We start from the raw sequence: 18,889 nt of genomic DNA, 5'->3' as shown, positions 1-18,889 counted from the left end.
TGCATTGTGGGGCAAGAGCATAGGAGCACCTTGTAACAAGTGGATAGAACTTATGAAAGACAACTAAAATTTTCATTACATGAAATAGGTGTTTGGGTATCACAAAAAGATGAGGCAAAAGTCAAATGGCTGAATAGCTGAATGACTTTGGTGTTGTTAGTTTCTAGTGAAGATGAAGATAAAGTTAGGGTATGAAAAACAATAAATTTATTAGTACATTATTAATTGAGTTTTAATTATTACAAATTTTAAAAATAGATTTGTCTCATATTTTAAAATAATTTTTATATAGAAAGTTTTTGAACAATTTTTATACAGAAAGTTCTTGTGTGAAATACACCATTTAGCAGTTTGAAAAACGTGCTAACGAAAACCAAGTTAAATGTGTATCTGAGTGCTGAATAGGAGTAGAATGGTTTCATTTCTTAGAAAAGAACACTCGGCAATGATAAATGGTCGATTGGTACCTTCATCTCCAAAGATTGGTACCTTCGATAAATGCCACTGTTGAACATTTCTACTTACCTGATGTCCTTATTTCCTTCTCCCCTATCTTCTTGCACAAATTATTCAAGGTCGTTCAGGACGGCGCACAAATTGCAGAACCTACTGGATAAGAGACCGACTGTATATTCGGACGCGAGAGCATGGCACTAGCCTTGGCACATGTCCAGTGTGTCGCAGAGAGGAGGAGCGAGCAGCTAGTGGGATGCACAGTGAAGATTCAGTGATCAGTTATGGAGCAGATGGCATCCTTGTATGAGGCTACTTTTGCACAGCTGCTCCTCCTACTTGTCACGTCTACCTCCAACAAGTCAGTAGCCAAAGGCTGCCTGCTGCTGCACTGAACAAATAAAATCTCTTTAAAAAGGGAAGGAAAGAGAAGCTCTTGATCACATCCATGCTGATCGTCGTCGACTCATCGTGTAGTACTTCTCATGGTATGGCAGCACAGTTGCAGCTACAGAAGCTGCAGAGACCAGGTCTCCTCAAAGGTTTTGTTTTACTTCCAGCGCTGCACCGGCCGGGCAGCCTGATGATGATCTGCGAGAGAAGTTGCAGAAATCAGCATATATATGCAGATTGCAAAATGCCTGTTGTTTAGCTGCACCAAATTAGTTTTTCTACTCCCACAATGGATAGTACCATTTGTATTCTTGCATGCATGATTACACAAAGGTACTAGTAATCCATGTATCCACGCATTACTGATGTTTCTTTCTGTTTCTCTTAGGGCACCCGCAATCTCTATAAGAGATCCATGTCAACATATTTTCTTATTTGGAAGAGATTAAATGAAGAGAGAGAGCAAAGTTATCTACTAACCTGGAGATAGTCTATAGAGAAAAACGAGACAATGTATTAGAGAGCTATAGATACCCATGTAGACATATTATTGAGATGGTTTACTATTAATCTAGTCTATTGTTGAGATGTATATGTTTTATAGATAGCACCTTTACTTTACCATTGCGGGTGCTCTTAGGGCACCCACAATGGTTATCTATAGACTCTCTACAAGAGATCCATGTTAACATATTTTCCTACTTGGAAGAGATTAAATGAAGAGAGAGAGCAAAGCTATCTACTAACCTGAAGATAGTCTATAGAGAAAAACGAGGCAATGGATTAGAGAGCTATAGATACCCATGTGTACATATACTATTGAGGTGGTATACTATTAATTTAGTCTATTGCTAAGATGTACATGTTTTATAGATAGCACCTTACTTTACCATTGTGGGTGCTCTTAGAGCAAGTATAATAGTGAGCTATAAGTTTACTATAAGCTTATGTGGAGGAAAGAGGTAAACAAAAGAGAAGGGTGTTGCTCTCATGGAAGAGCTAGCTTAACACAAGCTCCAAGACAAATACATTAAATATATAAGTGAGAGATAGAGATAGGAGAAGAAAATTATAGCTAATATATTATATATGTTGACTTTAGGATGGGCTAATAGTAGAAAGTGGGCTATATTATTATCCTTGCTCTTAGAGATAGTACAATTAATCTCCTTACGTTTTCAAAAAACTACGCATTGACTATTATTGTTACACTTTGACCGCTAAATATACTCTTTGACTACAATGTGAAGAATTAAGTGTCATGTTTATGTGTAGGAAGCAATACATTTTCATTCTGGCATTTAAGTATTTGTAACTCTTTATTTGTTAAAATAAAAAGAGATACTCCTAGTAATTAAAGTTTTAAGATAGATAACTCGCAAAAAAATAAGGATGAATAGTTTTGATATCAGTTATTTAAAAATAGATGGACTATAAGGATCAAGGTTCGATTTTCGTGAAACAGGTTATTATCAGTTTAGAAAAATCAATCGGTTTTAACTGATTTCCGTATGACATTGACTAAAAGTCATTGATTTTTGGCCGGTTTTCAATAAATCGGTGGGGGTGGGAAAACCTGATAAGGATACAGTGGACCCAGGGGTTCAGTGTTATGGGTTATATGAACTGACGGACTACTCACTGAACCATGTTTTGTTTGGCTTGTGACAATGACAAGCCATGACAGTGATGGTTCATGTGTTAAAAAAACACATTGTTTTGAATAACAAAATGGCAGCCAGGGAAACAAAGCATGCGTTTGGTAGGCCAAGGCGATCCATGTCCTGATCCTCTTGGAGCTGGAGTTCAAGCTGCATATACGTAGGGCCAAACTGACTGACTCATCAGCCTGCTGGTGTTTTTCCCCATGCAATGCTGCATATGCACAGTGCCGTGATATTTATTCGTGGCATTTCTAGGTCACAAGTTTTTCTTGAGTCCTGAACAGTAATCTGACCTGTGTAATGGCAAGTTTGCATCTCCAACTCCATGCCCTTGATCACTGAATCAATATACAGAATAAAGAAACATGGTACTATTATTTATCTTAAATCTTTTACTACCTCCGTTTTTTAATAGATGACGCGGTTGACTTTTTCTCACATGTTTGACCATTCGTCTTATTTAAAAAATTTACGTAATTATAATTTATTTTGCTATGAGTTATTTTATCACTCATAGTACTTTAAGTGTGATTTATATCTTATACATTTGTATAAAATTTTTGAATAAGACGAATGGTCAAACATGTGAGAAAAAGTCAACGGCGTCATCTATTAAAAAAGGGAAGGAGTACTATTCTGTATATATATTGTTTGTCTTAAATCCATTGGTCTGTATTTCATGTGATGTCACACCATGAAACTTGGGAAGAATCTCTTGGGACTAATTAATTATACTATGCATGAGCACACATGAACAGTTTGGTTGGATACACTGATTCAGCAAGTGCACGTGGTTATCGTTGCCTATCAAGTACCATCAACATTCCATCTGAACTTGGTACACACAGACCAACAATTCAGCAACAGCAAAATCAGTTAATTAATTAATTAATTAATTGGCTGGGTGTAGCATAAACAATGCTACTGTACACATACAGTTGATCTGTTGATATAAAATACTACTCCTACTAGTACTGTGTTTTTTGCACATACACACACTATTGCCATACCATGTATCTGCAGTATGTACACAGTTTATTGCATCTTTTAGTGATGAGCACCGAAAGAATCAAATTAAATCAAACCAATAGTTACGAGACAAAGTAATAATCATTGCTTAATTGCTCTGAGCTGTGTCTGGGCTAGCTTTCTCATGGCCGGCAGCGCCGTCCAATGGTGGTGTTGGGGTCGTAGGTGCAGCCAGAGTGCCCAGCCTTTGCCTTGCTCACCATCACAGCTCTCATCATCACAGCCTCGCCTGCGGCTGCTCCTGACCGTTCGATCGCATCTCCTTTCAGATGCCTCGACGCATCCGAGCCGTCCGATGACGAGACCAGAAGGACCAGCACGAGCAGCAGCTTCAGAACTCCGGCCATTCCTTAGCAAGCTTCACGCAGAGCACAGCAGGTGACTTCAGTTTTTTTTCTTTTCTTTTCCTCCTGAAAAAAAATCTTAAATCTCCCGAGCTAGGTGTATGTATGGCTAATACTACTACTAGTACTAACACTGTTTCTGAAATGGAGCTAGGCTTGCAGGAGAGGTACAGGGCCTTGGGCGTTTAAATACAGGACTTGCTACAGACGAGGCATGCAGGTTTTTGCATGCTAATTGCTGTGAAATTGTGCAAGAATGTTGCTTAAAGTCAACTAGTGAAGGGTTTTGATTAGAACTCAGTCAAACCGAGAAGCGGTCTGTGCGTGCGTTTCACTGAACCGAATGGTGTGATGCCGTTGCCTCCGTTTCACGGCTACCCGGCACAACTATTAGTCTATTACTACTACGTCATCAATATTTATGGGCTCGAGAGAGATATACGTGACTGACGTGTGCCTGAATTTATTGTATTTCATGTATCGATCGGTTCAACCAAAAAAGTGTAAATCAATAAAAAAGACGAACAATTCAGTTTACGTTCCAACACTTTTCTTGCACACCAGACCCAAACTCAAGATCGCTAACTCTGATACCACATATTTAGTTGCATGCATTGAACAGTTTAATTCAAAAACCTAAACAGATAAATAAACGGACAATTCACTTAATATTTGAAAAGAACTGACAACGGTTTCCTTTCGTTATTATTGTTGTTGTCTGAACTTCCAAGGACGCAACACATAAATACTATTTGCGCGGAAGCTAGTAGCGTTTATGTCTGTCAAGTTAGTCGACCTTGCTGCTTGCTGCCATTCAGCGCGTCCAACGTACGTAGTTTCGTCAAAATTTCGACGAGTTCGCGGCGAAAGTCCAGGCAAAAATCTCTCGGAAACACCAACAGGGGAGGCAAGCCACTGGCCGTGGCCGGCCGGTGGCGTTGGCCAACACGCATGTGCGCCTTGCGACCGCACGCCCCGCGCCAGCGTACGTGCGTCCGGCCGTGCATCCCGTCGTCCAAATCATGCGATCCAGTTCCGTTGGTTGGACACATGCAACCCACTAGTCGTACTTTCATTTGATCATGTAAAGAAAAAACTTGTTACTAACGTCCTTTCGATTCGATACTACTCCAATACTAAGTTTGTCAGGAATGGAGGAGCGGTGAGCCGGTGACACGTTTTTTGCTTGGACTGCTGCCAAGACTGACTCGATCCAACATGCAACACGAGCTACTACGAGTAGCATGATTTGCACCAACTGGATACTCCCTCCGTTCCAAACTTCCGATATACTACAAATCTTTTTATAACTACAAATCTGAACAGCTACGTGACATCCGTGATATATATGTTACATTTATATTATTCCCTCCGTCTCATAATATAAGGAATACTTGTAATGTTTGACCACTCGTTTTACTAAAAAAATTTGTGCAAATATAAAATATGAAAAGTTGTGCTTAAAATACTTTGGATAATAAAGTAAGGCCGTGTATAGTTGTTTTGGCAAAAAAAAAATTAATGTATATGAACACACATTTGAAGTATTAAACGTAAACTAATAACAAAACACATATTCCGGCTATAAACTGCGAGACGAAATTATTAAGCCTAATTAATCCATCATTAGCAAATGTTTACTGTAGCACCACATTATCAAATCATGGCGTAATTAGGCTCAAAAGATTCGTCTCGCAATTTACATGCAAACTGTGCAATTGGTTTCTTTTCGTCCACATTTAATGCTCAATGCATGTATCCAAACATTTGATGTGACGTAAAAGTTGGAAGTTTGAAAGGAACTAAACACAGCCTAAGTCATAAAAATAAAATAATAATTCTAAAAATTTTTAAATAAGACAAATTATCAAACAGTACAAGAAAAACACTAAAATCCCTTATATTAAGAGACGAAGGGAATAGAACGAAGAGAGTACTACTACTACAATATTAGTAGCATTTTAAGTCGTGATATGGGCTACAACTACGTAATACTCCTTCTGTCTCTAAAAATATAAGAGATTTTGGATGTATATGAGATTATAAATCTGGACATGAACTTGTTATATTCACCTATAGTTTATTATATTTAAGAACGAGGAAGTACTACACCTAAATAAATGGCCTAATCCCGGACGACCCAGCAGCTTATTATTGTTCATGTGCGAGAAGCTAGTGGGGTTACACACTTGACAATTGACAGGGCAGTAATAGTGCCCACTGGGCTGCATGGGGGTGACCATGAGCAGTAGGCAACCAAAGAAAAAGCCCTCCAATGGCTATCGGGTTGGGTTTTACTCTATCATCCAATCTTGAAATCGTGGCAGGCAGAGCACTTGCCTTTATTAATCGCCACTACTACTACTACTAGGAACAGAGAACAACCCTATACTGTGCTAGTCGCCGGACCAGGGTCCAGCAGCAGCAACTGCGTTGCAAGAGGAGACAGGGGGATCTGATTTGACACATGAGCGAGACAGGCCTGACAGGCGTCGCCCAGCAGCCGTTACGCACACCACGCCCATTTCCGTTATGCCTGCAGGTCTACCCTACCGCTAGCCCTACTCTTTTCGTTCTAAGGCCAGTATTTAGTTATTTGGTTGTGAAATTTTTAAATTATACGGACACACATTTTAAGTATTAAATATAGACTAATATCAAAATAAATTATAGATTCTGCATGTAAACTGCGAGACAAATTTATTAAAACTAATTAATCTGTCATTAGAAAATGTTTATTGTAGTACCACATTGTTAAATCATGACGTAATTAGTCTCAAAAGATTTGTCTCGTAATTTACACGAAAACTGTGTAATTGGTTTTTTTTCACATTTAGTGCTCTATGTATGTGTCTAAACATTTAATGTGATATTTTTGGCTAAATTTTTTTAGATCTAACAAGGCCTAAAATAAATATCTATGTCCAAATTTATTGATCCTATAATTCTAGGTTAATTTATTTTTATTTTCTTTATTCTAAAAATAACTTAATCTAAAATAGAATGTGAACTTGTTATTTTAAGATAGGTCACATTCTATTCAAAGTTAATTTATTTTGGGACAGTGTAAGACTGATAATCAAGTTATGAAAAAATAATTTATACTACTAGATAAACGTTTAAAAATAAATCAAGTACACAAACAAAAATAACCAGATGACAGAGCAGGCCGGCACATACCTCTACTAGTGCTACATCCTCATTTCATTTCGCTAGGGTGATGGAGGCTGTCACTCACGACGTGGACGCGGTCAAAGATTCGGTCTCGTTTTTCTTATCGGGCTCCGGTGGAGGAGGGGGGGCGATGGGCCGGCGCGGCGCCAGGCCAGGGCCCATTCGCACCTGCGCTGCCGCTGCAACCCCTGCAGAGGCTGCAGCTGCAGCTGCTGCATCTGCATCTGCATGGCCCCATCAGCTCATGTCCTCCTCCTCTCCTATCATCTCATCTCATCTCTGTCAATCGCCTCTCGTGCAAATGCAACTTTCTTCTCACCTCCCTCCTCTATGATGCCCCCTTTGGCTCCATCCTCGACTTGTGCAGCAGCAGTTGTGTTGTGCCCCTGCCACACCCCCAACTTAAATGCTCCGTGTTCCTTGTGTTTGACTTGCCTATGACCTATACTACTCCTACCTAGGAGTAATTAACACCCTAGACTATCAGATGCAGCATGCGAAATTCGTCCATACTACTCCCTCCGTCCCAAAATATAAAAACTTACTACCTCCGTCCCAAAATATCCAGATTCATAGATAAAAATGCTTACATTTTGGGACGGATGTAGTAGACTGTTTTTAGTTCCACACTAAAATTAGTAGTTTGAAGAAATTGAAACGATGTAACGGAAAAGTTGGAAGTTGGTGTGTGTAGGAAAGTTCGATGTGACGGAAAAGTTAAAAGTTTGAAAAAAAAAGTTGGAATCTAAACATGGCCTTAGAACCGGATCGGACATTTTCTAGTACTACGAATCTGGACGTAGGCAACATGTCCATATTCGTAGTATCTAGACGTAGGCAGCATGTCCAGATTTGTAGTACTAAAAATATCCCATCTAATCTTAGTTTCTTATATTTTAGGATGCAGAGAGTAATATGTTGTAAACACATGCTCAAACTGCCTCTACAAATCCAAGCTTTAATAACCGCTGAAGTTTTATAAATATACTATATTCGTCTTAAAATATAAGAGATTTTAGAAGGATGAGACACTTCTTTTATATTTTACGATAGAGAGAGTACTCGCATCATCCATAAATATAAGGATGTTGTTATACATATTGACAACCGAACAGTGATCAACGAAACCGCTCTGGAAACTAAGTGCTTGTTTAGTTTACAACTTTTTCTTTAAACTTTTAACTTCTCCATCACATTAAAACTTTTCTACACACATAAACTTTTAACTTTTTTCTTCAAACTTTCAATTTTAGTCAAACTTCTAATTTTGACGTAGAATTAAACACAACCTAAGGTTTGTGAAATGAGTCGGTGGCCTCATTGGCGGAACCGGAATCTTCTTAAGCTTAGGACAAAGCTAAAATAATTTACATAATTTTACTCTTTACTTTCCAAGTCTGGTAATTCTAGATCGTTAAGAATACGTATATAAAAGTTTTATTTATAAATTATTTTTTATTTACAAGTATATCGTTTGGCTTATTTTTATAAAGCGATTGAAGCAGCTAACAACTGAATCCTGGTGCGGATGGGACGGTCAAACGGACCACGGTGCCCCTCGGTCCGGCAGGGGGTCCATCTGAGCTTCAAATCCATGTCAGCTTTCAAACCCTACTAGCTGGCTATGGCTTGGCCTTCAGCCCTTGATGATCATCACCTCATCTGACACCACACGTCGTACTGGAGTACCATGCTTATCGATCATCTAGCTCCATCCAAGGTTCATGTGGGGTTGATGCATATGTACTCCTAGTCCTTGACACCAGTTGTTTATGTGCTGATATGATCAATGCAATTCGAGGGTTTATTCGGAACATAGGACTTGTTTGTATCTTTCGAGCTATTAAATAGTTCTCTAGAATCTTGCTATTTAGGAGTATTAAACGTAGATTATCGATAAAACTGATTTCATAACCCCTAGGCTATTTTGCGAGACGAATCTAACGATGTATATTAATCCATGATTAGTAGCTGCTTACTGTAGCATCACTGTAGCAAATCATGGATTAATATATCTCGTTAGATTCGTCTCGCAAAATAGTCTAGGGGTTATGAAATGGGTTTTGTCATAAATCTACGTTTAGTACTCCTAAATAGCAAGATTTCGGAGGGCTATTAAATAGCCCTCCGGATCCAAACAGGACCATAGTAGTATGCACTAGCATTTCCTCTATGCTAAAAAAAAATAACTTATCCTTATACAGCAAATTTTGTCTAGATTTTAAATTTATTATACTAGAAGGAGATTACATCCGTCTTAGCTAGATTGAGTTTTTTTTTAACGTAGGAATTAGTATAGATTATAAAAACAATAGGAAAGTCATAAAATAGGATAAAAACGTATGTGTAAAACAAACGATTAAAGAAACACAGGGACTCTTAAGGTAGAGTTGTAAAAACACGTGTTCAGACAGAATAAAATAAGAACATAGGAAATGAATAAAGAGATTGGAGTGGATGTCAACTTTCCTTTGTTTATCTGTAGAAACCACATGAAAGGAACTTTTTTTTCTTTTAGTTCTTCATGGGATCAAATCCCGTGAAACAAATGGTTCTACCGTCGTTGAATCCTTCATTTTTCTCAAATCCGAACGGGCCCTTTGATACTTCATACTAAAAGTGTGGTATTAGTATGAGTAGAGAGAGAGAGACAGGGGAAGGCTGCTGCTAATATTGTCCGAAATGTTCACCTCGTGAGTGAAACGCAGGGCAGTGCTTACTGCTGGAGTGGGACTCGTGCCGTCCCTTTTGGAGTTGCCCGCCTTATCACCCAACTGATCGTGCTTTCCTGTTCAGTTTGAGGAGTAACATGTGGAGGAACTCACAGTAAATGGCACTCTTTTTATATACTCTCTCAGTTCCAAAATATAAATATTTTTAAACTTCGACGCAGTTTTTAAGATGCTACTTAATCAACGATATCTATAATGTAAAATATTTTAAATTAAAAGAGTTGCATATTATGATAGTTTGTTTAATGATAAATCTAGTAATATTAATTTTACGTAATTAACTTTTTTATTTTTTTTACTAGTGATAGTTAAAGGTAAAAATATTTGACTTAACACTATGCTAAAAATGCTTGTATTTTAAGATAGAGGGAGTAGTGTTTATTGGTTTATTTGCCCACAAGATGAACAGTTGAACGCGCACTCATCATTTCTTCGTGGAATATTTTGTCACTATGACTTACTATTTGATAAATGTCATTTGGTTTTAAACTGCTCCTTAATTAATTTCACAAACACTGGTACCATTGTGATATCATGTCGTGATAGCAAAATCAGGTGTTTCACGGGGAGCCAAAAGTGAGATGAGTGTGACATGTTGTAGGGTTCTCCTTGACTTCCTTTCTTTCCACCTGCTGGCGTAGTATGGTACTCTTTGAATTATACATAAGCTAAAATTTAAATTTTAAGTTTAATTTTAAAGTTAATTTTAAGCTATTTTCAATGTAATTTTTTATGTTAACTTTTAAATTACTACGAACAAACATATAAAAGTCTTACCTAAAAACTAAATTTTATTTTCTAATAAATTGTTTTAACTGATTACTACGTATTTCCCGTATACTTTATTCTTAAAAAAAACTCAACCTAATACTTGTATACTAGGACATAATCTACTACGTACAGCGAATCTAGAGAGGCTGCCTCCCTCTATCCCATCCAAATACAAGAAGAATCTTAAAACTTTTTTTACCAAACGTAACACCCAGAGCACGCAGTAAAGTGCGGGTAACTACCGCCTGGGGGAGGAGAAGGTCAGGTCAGACAGGGCGATTTTTCTTTTTTCTTTTTAACCTCTGGGGTGAGGTCGCTGAGTCAGATGACGCAACACCAGCCATTGGGCTCTGCGTGCAGGTCGTCAGTCAGCTACACTGGCTATGCATTGCATTGCATGAGAGGGCGTGTGAGATGGCAACAGCAACAGCATGTGTCTGCAGTGACTGCGTGCAGCGTGCGGGGGCACAGGCTGTATGTAGCCTGGCTGTAAAAATAAAAAAAAAAAGTTGTTGTTTTGGTGTGTAGCGGAGCGGCGGTGTGGCTAGCGGTGAAAAAACCGAGCGCGTACGACAAAAAGAGGTGAAAATCTCTCTCTCCCCAAGCGTGTTGGCGCTGAGTTGGAGTTGGCGGTTGGTTTGGGGGTTGGGGTTGGGCCGTGTTGGGTTGGTTTTGCGGCGCGGGACGGGTATGCCGTAGTATGCGTTATGCCGTGCCGTCCCTCTTGACAGGCCTTGTGATTAGCCCCGGACCCTGCCAAATTCACGGTGCAAACCCAATTACCGGTGTAATATGGTTTCTCCCATTTGGAAACTAGTTTACCCTCCACGTGTTGTGGAATTTTATACATTGAATTAGACCGCTAGGACATACACTCACCGTTCAAAAAAACCAAAAAAAAAACAACATAAGATTCATTGGACTTTATATATTTATTGTTCTAAGATATGTCACATTTTATCACAGGTTATTTTTTTTAACGGATGGGGTAGCATTTTCTACTCTAGTCCTCATGTTTTTTTTTCTAAGTTTGTATAAAAAAGTAGACATTTTTTACTAAATGCCCAAAAAATTCAGAAATATATATAAAATTCCCCCCTTCTCCCTTCTATGGTACAAAGATCCCCAGTTGTGTAGGCCTTTCCCTTTCTATGTGGCATCGACTCTGCACGACAAGGTCTGTAGTATATGGATCAGGAATGAGCTCCATGGCGGCATGGGGAATATGTAGCCGACGATGGTGGACCCCACAACAACGTCTATGATAACATGCCCTTCTTCTCCCCTCTAATGTGATCATTATCACTTTCCCAATCGTGTTGGTCACGTTGCCGCTTTCTTTTCAATTTGGTTGATGCCACTTAGACTCATGGGATGGGGTAGGAGGAGGACAAGGAATTAAATATGTTTTGGGGACGCAATTTTAACAATGTGTGTATGTGTCATTCGGTCGAGCACAGATTTCACGTCACGTACGTGTGAGCCTTAGCCTAGCAAGGAACGTAGAGAAAATAAGGGACACCCATTCTTGGGCGAAACGAGGTTGTGCAGCATGGGAGAGAGGAGTCCGACCTCAATGTGAAGGTCCTATCCTCGACATTAGTTGCCTTCCATTCATGCCAACTTATTTTGTGGACTCTACTTATGGTTAGATCGCACAATAAGACTTGTGTCCTTCTATGGCCTTGGGTCTAACTGACAAGTGAGGCCCAACAAATATCGAGCCTTCATTGGTACTACCCTCTCCCTCTTATTCCGCGTGCACGTTTTTCAAATTGCTAAACGGTGTATTTTTTTTTTAAAAAAGTTTCTATACGAAAGTTACTTAAAAAAATCATATTATTGATCTATTTTTGAAAAAAAGCAAATATTTAATAATTCACGCACTAATGGACCACTCCGTTTTCCGTGTGTACTGTGTTGGTTGGTATCACGTACTTCCGAACACAGCCTAACACAGCTTGCCATCCATGTCCTGGCTACTGAGCAAGAGTTGCCTCAGCCCTGTTGAAACTTGAAAGGCAACCATGCTCTCTTCAAAGCAATGAAAAAGTCTCACGGGGACATGGATGTAGCCGAGCTACAGGCAAAGCTTCGACATGGCGAGTCCGAGCTAAGCTACTCATCACTTCAAAGTAATGTGAATGCTTTAACAGTTTTGCTCCGTTTGAAAATGCAGTTGTATCTATGAAATTAAGTCTAATGGTTAAATATAACTTTTAGGGGTGTTTTGCTTCTGCACCTTACCTTTTTTTTTTCAGTGCCAAAATATTAGCCAATTTTGGCCCTACTACTTTTGCGGTAGGGTATAAGTTATATTGACCATGATTAGCTTATTAATGTAAAGTTAAAGTAATTGTTAATCCTTATCCTGGTCAAGTAACTGCAACAAGATAAAAATGAAATCGATGTGGCCCAATTTATACGATCTTAAAGAATGTAATTCCAGTTTATCTCTGGAGATTTTCTCTCAAAAAAAAAGTTTATCTCTGGAGAGAGCCAGCGAGGAAAAAAATTGATGAATTGCAGGCAAGACTCTATAAGGAGGATCCATTTCGCCATAACTTTGGGTGTTTACCACCATCAACAACTCTGATTAGAATGGAATTAACGTTCTTCTTTTCTTTTTCCCAGTTGTATTTTGTATTTCCATGTGTCGTATGGAGGCTACATATATAGCACATCTGTACAAACAAGCCACGCCGTCTCCTGTTGGAATTCTTCTCTGTACTCGTGACCGACGAGTTCTTCGACACAGAATCTGCTGTTGTTTTAGTACTCCAAAAATCTATCCTGCCCACAAGCTCATCAGAGCATGCAGTCCCTGGACTTGAAAATTGCCGTGTTGACAACCATTGTTAAACCCTGAACATGACATATCAACCCAGACATAAATACTCTTCGAGCGTGCAGCCATAATTTTGTTTTTTTTTTTTTTTGACAACCTGCCTATACGAATCAGGCTTTATTAATTTTATCTTTTTTCCCCTATGTGTGGTGGTGGTCCCAATTCTTTAATGTGCAGGTGTCCAAGTGTAGAAAGTTACTGAGCTTTTATGGTAGGTGTGGTAAAAAGTTGCATGGTAAAAACGATCCACTAAATTAAACTTTGTCACCAAAACTGAAGAAAAAAAAAACTGAAGAGAAAATCTCTGCAACTGGTTCACCCTCTTTTTAAAGAACTCCACTCCAAAACCAACGAGCAAAGCGAAAGGAGGAGACGGCCAACCAAAACCCTCCTCCTCTCATCATCGCCCAAAACCCCCCAAGAAACCAGAAAGAAACCTCTCCTGCTCCTCTCTCTCTTTTCACCGGCAGAGGGAGAGGAAGTGGAGAGACAGAGAGGAAGAAGCAGAGGGAAGAAAAGAAAAGGAAGGAGTTTGCTGCAGCTGTGAGGAGTAGAGGAGGGGGGAAGGGTATAAAGGTTTTTGATTGGAATGCAGCAGCAACACCTGATGCAGATGAACCAGGGCATGATGGGGGGATATGCTTCCCCTACCACTGTCACCACTGATCTCATTCAGCAGGTCATGATACCCTCTCCCCAAAATCTCTCCCTTTTTATCATCTGTTTGTCTCTCTCTTGTTTTTCATTTCTTGCTTTTTGTTTTTGGTTCCGTGATCTCTCTTCTTTCCTTTCTTTTTTTTCTCTTGAATAATTTGTATCAAACTCTTTTTTTTTTCGTTCTTGATTCGTTGGTTGGTCTGTGAGTATCTGAAAAAGAAGTTTTATCTTTTCTTGTGTTCCCCTTTTCTATTTCATTATGCGTTTATGCTCATGCTATCTTTCTTGTTTGCTCGTGGTTGTTGATCCTCTTTTGTATCCATTGAAACATCTGGCAAAAAAAAAATCTGAAATGAACTAAAGTTTCCCTTCTTTTTTTTTCTCTGTTCTTACATCTTGTTCATCTGATCTATTTCGCTTTCTCCGTTCATTCCCAACATGATTTGTCGAACAACACGTTTTTTCCATCATATTTAAAAAATAGTTCTAGGGCAGCCTTTTTTTTCTTTATTTTGTTTGGTCAAATAGAAAGGGCATGATCCTCTTATATTCATGATGTTGATTTATCTTCTCGTCCTCTAGTCTTCTCCCTGTATTCTCATGTCTTCAAACATGGTCCCTCACATCTGATTTCCTCTGCAGTTCAAACTGTTGCTGTCCATTTGGTCCCTTTTTTTTCTTTTCTTTTGCTCTTGCTGCTCACATAGTCACATGATGCGGTGATTTTTTACATATCCTTTATCCCCCTCTCCATCTAAATCCTATTTTTAGCTTGTTTTGGTTGGTGACTTGTGCCAATGGTCGTGTCTCCCCCACCACTCGTATTTGGCAACTAGTAAACATGCCAGACCTGTTCCCTGCATCTGCCATTGCAGACCACCAATAAATCTTGGCCCCCTTTCCATGTAAATGTATCATGTGCAATCGTCCAACAAAAGGGAGCAAGAAATGCTGTGAGATTTACATAAATATCTCCTTTCCATATCCGAAATCCAATGTGCAATCTTTGATTCAAAAAATATTTCTTTTTTCTTCAGAAGGACATACTATACAAGATCTGGTCCTTGTTCATGTTGGTGAGAAACTGGGAATGTAGGTTGGCTTGTGCTGTACTAGAATGCCACAGGTTGCAGTTTTGACTGTTAGACCCCTAAAAGATGTGAGCTTTATGGCTAAAGGCCGATATAACAACCAGGGGCCCGGTCTGCTTGGCCTATTCTTTGATAACCTGCTTGCATGCTATCGTGCCAGTTCATGATTGGTCCTCAGTTTGAGATGATAGGCTGGCAATCAGATCTTGTGTGGTTCTGCTCTAGAATCAGGACGCCAATCTCCAGTCTAGTACTTCATTGGTGCTAGGAGTATATTCATGCATATGTCATTGGTGATAAACTGATAGTACCAACCAAATCTTGTGCAATGAACTGCAATATATTCAAGGCATGCATGCAGTACTATCTTTTGTTAGTATTGATGATAAAGACTTTGAAATGTAATGACGTATTAACATGCAAAGATTCAACCTTGAAACTGTGCAGTATCTGGATGAGAACAAGCAGCTGATCCTGGCCATCCTTGACAACCAGAACAATGGGAAGGTGGAAGAGTGCGCTCGGTGAGTTTGATCTTGATCTCCCTGTGATCATGGAGTGCTGTGAAAACTCTGAAGTTGCTGTTCTTTCTGTAGCTTTTGCTCTATCAGAGATGTCTTGTTTGGTAATATAGTCTTTAGGCTTTGTTAACTGCAAAAGGAATGTCTAGCTTTTGTTCAGTCAGGGTTCAAGAAACTAGAATCTACTAGGAGTATTCTGGATAAATCAACTAATCAAGTAGTACAATGTTCTTTGGTGAAATATTCCATTAGGTGTTACAGGTGATTCCACAATGATGGTTGAATTAGTGTTAACTCATGGGCAGGTTAATACTATACCTAGCACCCTCATGTTAAATAAATTATTAGTGAGTGGCTTGTACTAGAAAAGTACTGTTCCTTGTTCAGTGCACTATTTCTGTTGTGTGTATTGTCAATGTCACAGAACAGTTTGCTGCCATCCTCCACAGTATCTTTTCCAGCCACCGCACAGAAGCAAACTCGATCCAAAGCCTCCTCATTTTTCAATCATCATCATGTCACGTAGTAGTAGTAATACGAGTAGCATGCATGTTCATGTGCATACGCTCTCCTGTTGTTCACTGCTGCTGCTATCTTTCTTGGATTGTGCCGGGAAGGGAACACATCAGTTTGGAGCTTTGCATCGACTGAGCAATCCACCCACGTTTTCGCTTGCGGCGCGGCGTTTTTCATTTGCCCTACAGGCAGCTCACAAGCTGACCATCCTCGCGTGTCTGTCGCTGCAGGAACCAAGCTAAGCTCCAGCACAATCTCATGTACCTCGCCGCCATCGCCGACAGCCAGCCGCCGCAGACGGCCGCCATGTCCCAGGTAATTGTGCTGCTGACGATGATCAGTGAGTCGCGTTTGTTGATGTTTGATTTGAGGATGAGTGAAGTCATCAATGGCGGCTGCATTGTGCATGGATGCAGTATCCGTCGAACCTGATGATGCAGTCCGGGGCGAGGTACATGCCGCAGCAGTCGGCGCAGATGATGGCGCCGCAGTCGCTGATGGCGGCGAGGTCGTCGATGATGTACGCGCAGCCGGCGCTGTCGCCGCTTCAGCAGCAGCAGCAGCAGGCGGCGGCGGCGCACGGGCAGCTGGGCATGGGCTCGGGGGGCACCACCAGCGGGTTCAGCATCCTCCACGGCGAGGCCAGCATGGGCGGCGGCGGCGGCGGCGGTGGCGCCGGTAACAGCATGATGAACGCCGGCGTGTTCTCCGACTTCGGACGCGGCGGCGGCGGTGGCAGTAGCGGCGGCAAGGAGGGGTCCACCTCGCTGTCCGTCGACGTCCGGGGCGCCAACTCCGGCGCCCAGAGCGGCGACGGGGAGTACCTCAAGGGCACCGAGGAGGAAGGCAGCTAGGTGGTTTAACTTAGCTATAGCTAAGCTAGGCAGCTAGGTAGCCCATGAGGAGGGTAGCACCGTGGTAGTAGCAGTAGTAGCTAGGAGACGGCGGCAATGGCGGTGACGGTGACGGCGATGTCGGTGGCGGTGGTGGCTAAGGTTTAGGTTTGGTAGGTCGATCCATGGAACCTGTGTGGTGGTGGTGGCCTGATGCATGTTGCATTTGGTATCATGCAGAAGTCTCACTTGTTTTGGAAAACGGATTGGCAGGTTCGTCTAATTAAGATGTGTTATTAGTAAGGGAATATATGTGTGTGTTGCTGCACTGCAATGGATGGGTTGGTTGGTTTGCGAAATCTCCCCGTGCTGCTGAATGCGATCTCTTTGGGGACATCCGATGTTGTGCTGAATCAACTGATCTATACAGCAGTGCTTTTGCTGCGTTGCCTTGCATCAACTGAGCTCTTGCATTGCATTAACTGATCTATACACATTAGTACTCGGTACTAGGTGAGTTGCAACATTTAGCTGTGTGCCGTGAGCGAGATGGAGCGAGCGAGGCAATGGCTCCGAAGTGAGTGAGTCAAGAGAGAACGACGTACGTGTAGTGTTTGATGGCAAGGGCAAAAGAAGACTAGACGAGGGGAGTGGTTCATCTGGGCCATCTGGCGACAGGACACAGGTTAAGATGGCTGGGCGGAGGACTCGTCGGAGTGGAGGAAGAGGAGAGGGGTTGAAACAGAGATAGTGGTGCCGCGTGGGTCGGGTTGGGTTCAAGCGAAGCAAGAACATGCATGACCACCTGCCCGTGCCCAATACTTCCAGAGCCCCACTACGGTGCTCTCTACTCTCGACAATAGCCTCTGCTGCATGGATCACTGGCGGTGACGACGGGAGGAGAACGACGTCAACGGCGGCGGCGACGGGAGGATGACGCCAACGACGGCGGCGATGGCTGGAGGATGAGGACGATGGTGGTGGCGACGGGAGGTCGAGGACAACGACGGCGACAGCGACGAGAGGATTTTAATTAGGGTCAGGGTTTCAGTGTAGTTTTCAATTTTCTGAAATTTTATTTTTTTGCGTGATTTTTTTCTTTTTCGCATGTGGTCGGCTTAAGCGCCCGGATTTTCATATGCGGTGGCCGCATGAAAAAAAAATCCTATTTTTACTGACCTTTGGATGCATGCGGGTCATCCTTCTGCATGCAAAAATCGATTTCGGCCGAATGAAAAATTCTAATATGTAGTAGGGCATTGCATGTGTGATGGATATGTGGGCCCGGGCCTCACATTCATTGTTACAAACGATAGTATTTTCTAACTCATGCATGTATCCTCTAAATTTGAAAAGAAAATAGTAGGAAAATAACATCACTACTATCCACTGTATAAATAATTTCAGAAGTATGTGATAAAAATGAGAGGAGAATATTTTACTAAAAAAAAAGAAGAGATCAATTGTTAGAATAATACAAAATGCCCCATATATTTTGGAAGGCATAATTGCTTTATTTATGGTGGCCGCAATCTTTCATATGCAATACCTTGCTCTAGCATCAATGGTGGAGTCACCGCCCAGCTAGCCCGGACGGCCACCGGGGATCACTGGCGAGAACACCATTAAATTTTAATATTGATAAGTAAAATGACGATGAAATTTCTATAGTAAATACTAGCTATACTGAAGTTTGCTCGGGCTAAAAAATTTTTCTGACTCTATCATTGTCCGGCATCATGGATTCGAAAATACATTTTGAGGGTTTAGTGACATAGATGATATACCTGCACAAATTTAGATATCGCTCGTGCACTCCGCTGCGGAAGAAGGCCATCAAATGGTGGATGGGGCATCCAATGG

General features: G+C 40.9%; 1 protein-coding gene across 1 annotated transcript; it reads left to right on the top strand.

Annotated features, from left to right (window-relative positions):
* Positions 1 to 13,749: 13,749 nt before the first annotated feature.
* LOC127768874 (GRF-interacting factor 1) lies at positions 13,750 to 17,485 on the top strand. Its single transcript, XM_052294539.1, has 4 exons — positions 13,750 to 14,087; positions 15,604 to 15,680; positions 16,424 to 16,508; positions 16,610 to 17,485. The coding sequence occupies exons 1-4, from the start codon at positions 13,998 to 14,000 to the stop codon at positions 17,045 to 17,047; spliced, it is 690 nt and encodes a 229-aa protein (XP_052150499.1). The 5' UTR covers positions 13,750 to 13,997; the 3' UTR covers positions 17,048 to 17,485.
* The last annotated feature ends 1,404 nt before the right edge of the window (positions 17,486 to 18,889 follow it).

Source organism: Oryza glaberrima, chromosome 3 (assembly GCF_000147395.1).
Source record: "Oryza glaberrima chromosome 3, OglaRS2, whole genome shotgun sequence".
Lineage (NCBI taxonomy): Eukaryota > Viridiplantae > Streptophyta > Magnoliopsida > Poales > Poaceae > Oryza > Oryza glaberrima.
Note: the sequence above shows the minus strand (reverse complement) of the source record. Positions and strands in the feature narration are given on the sequence as shown.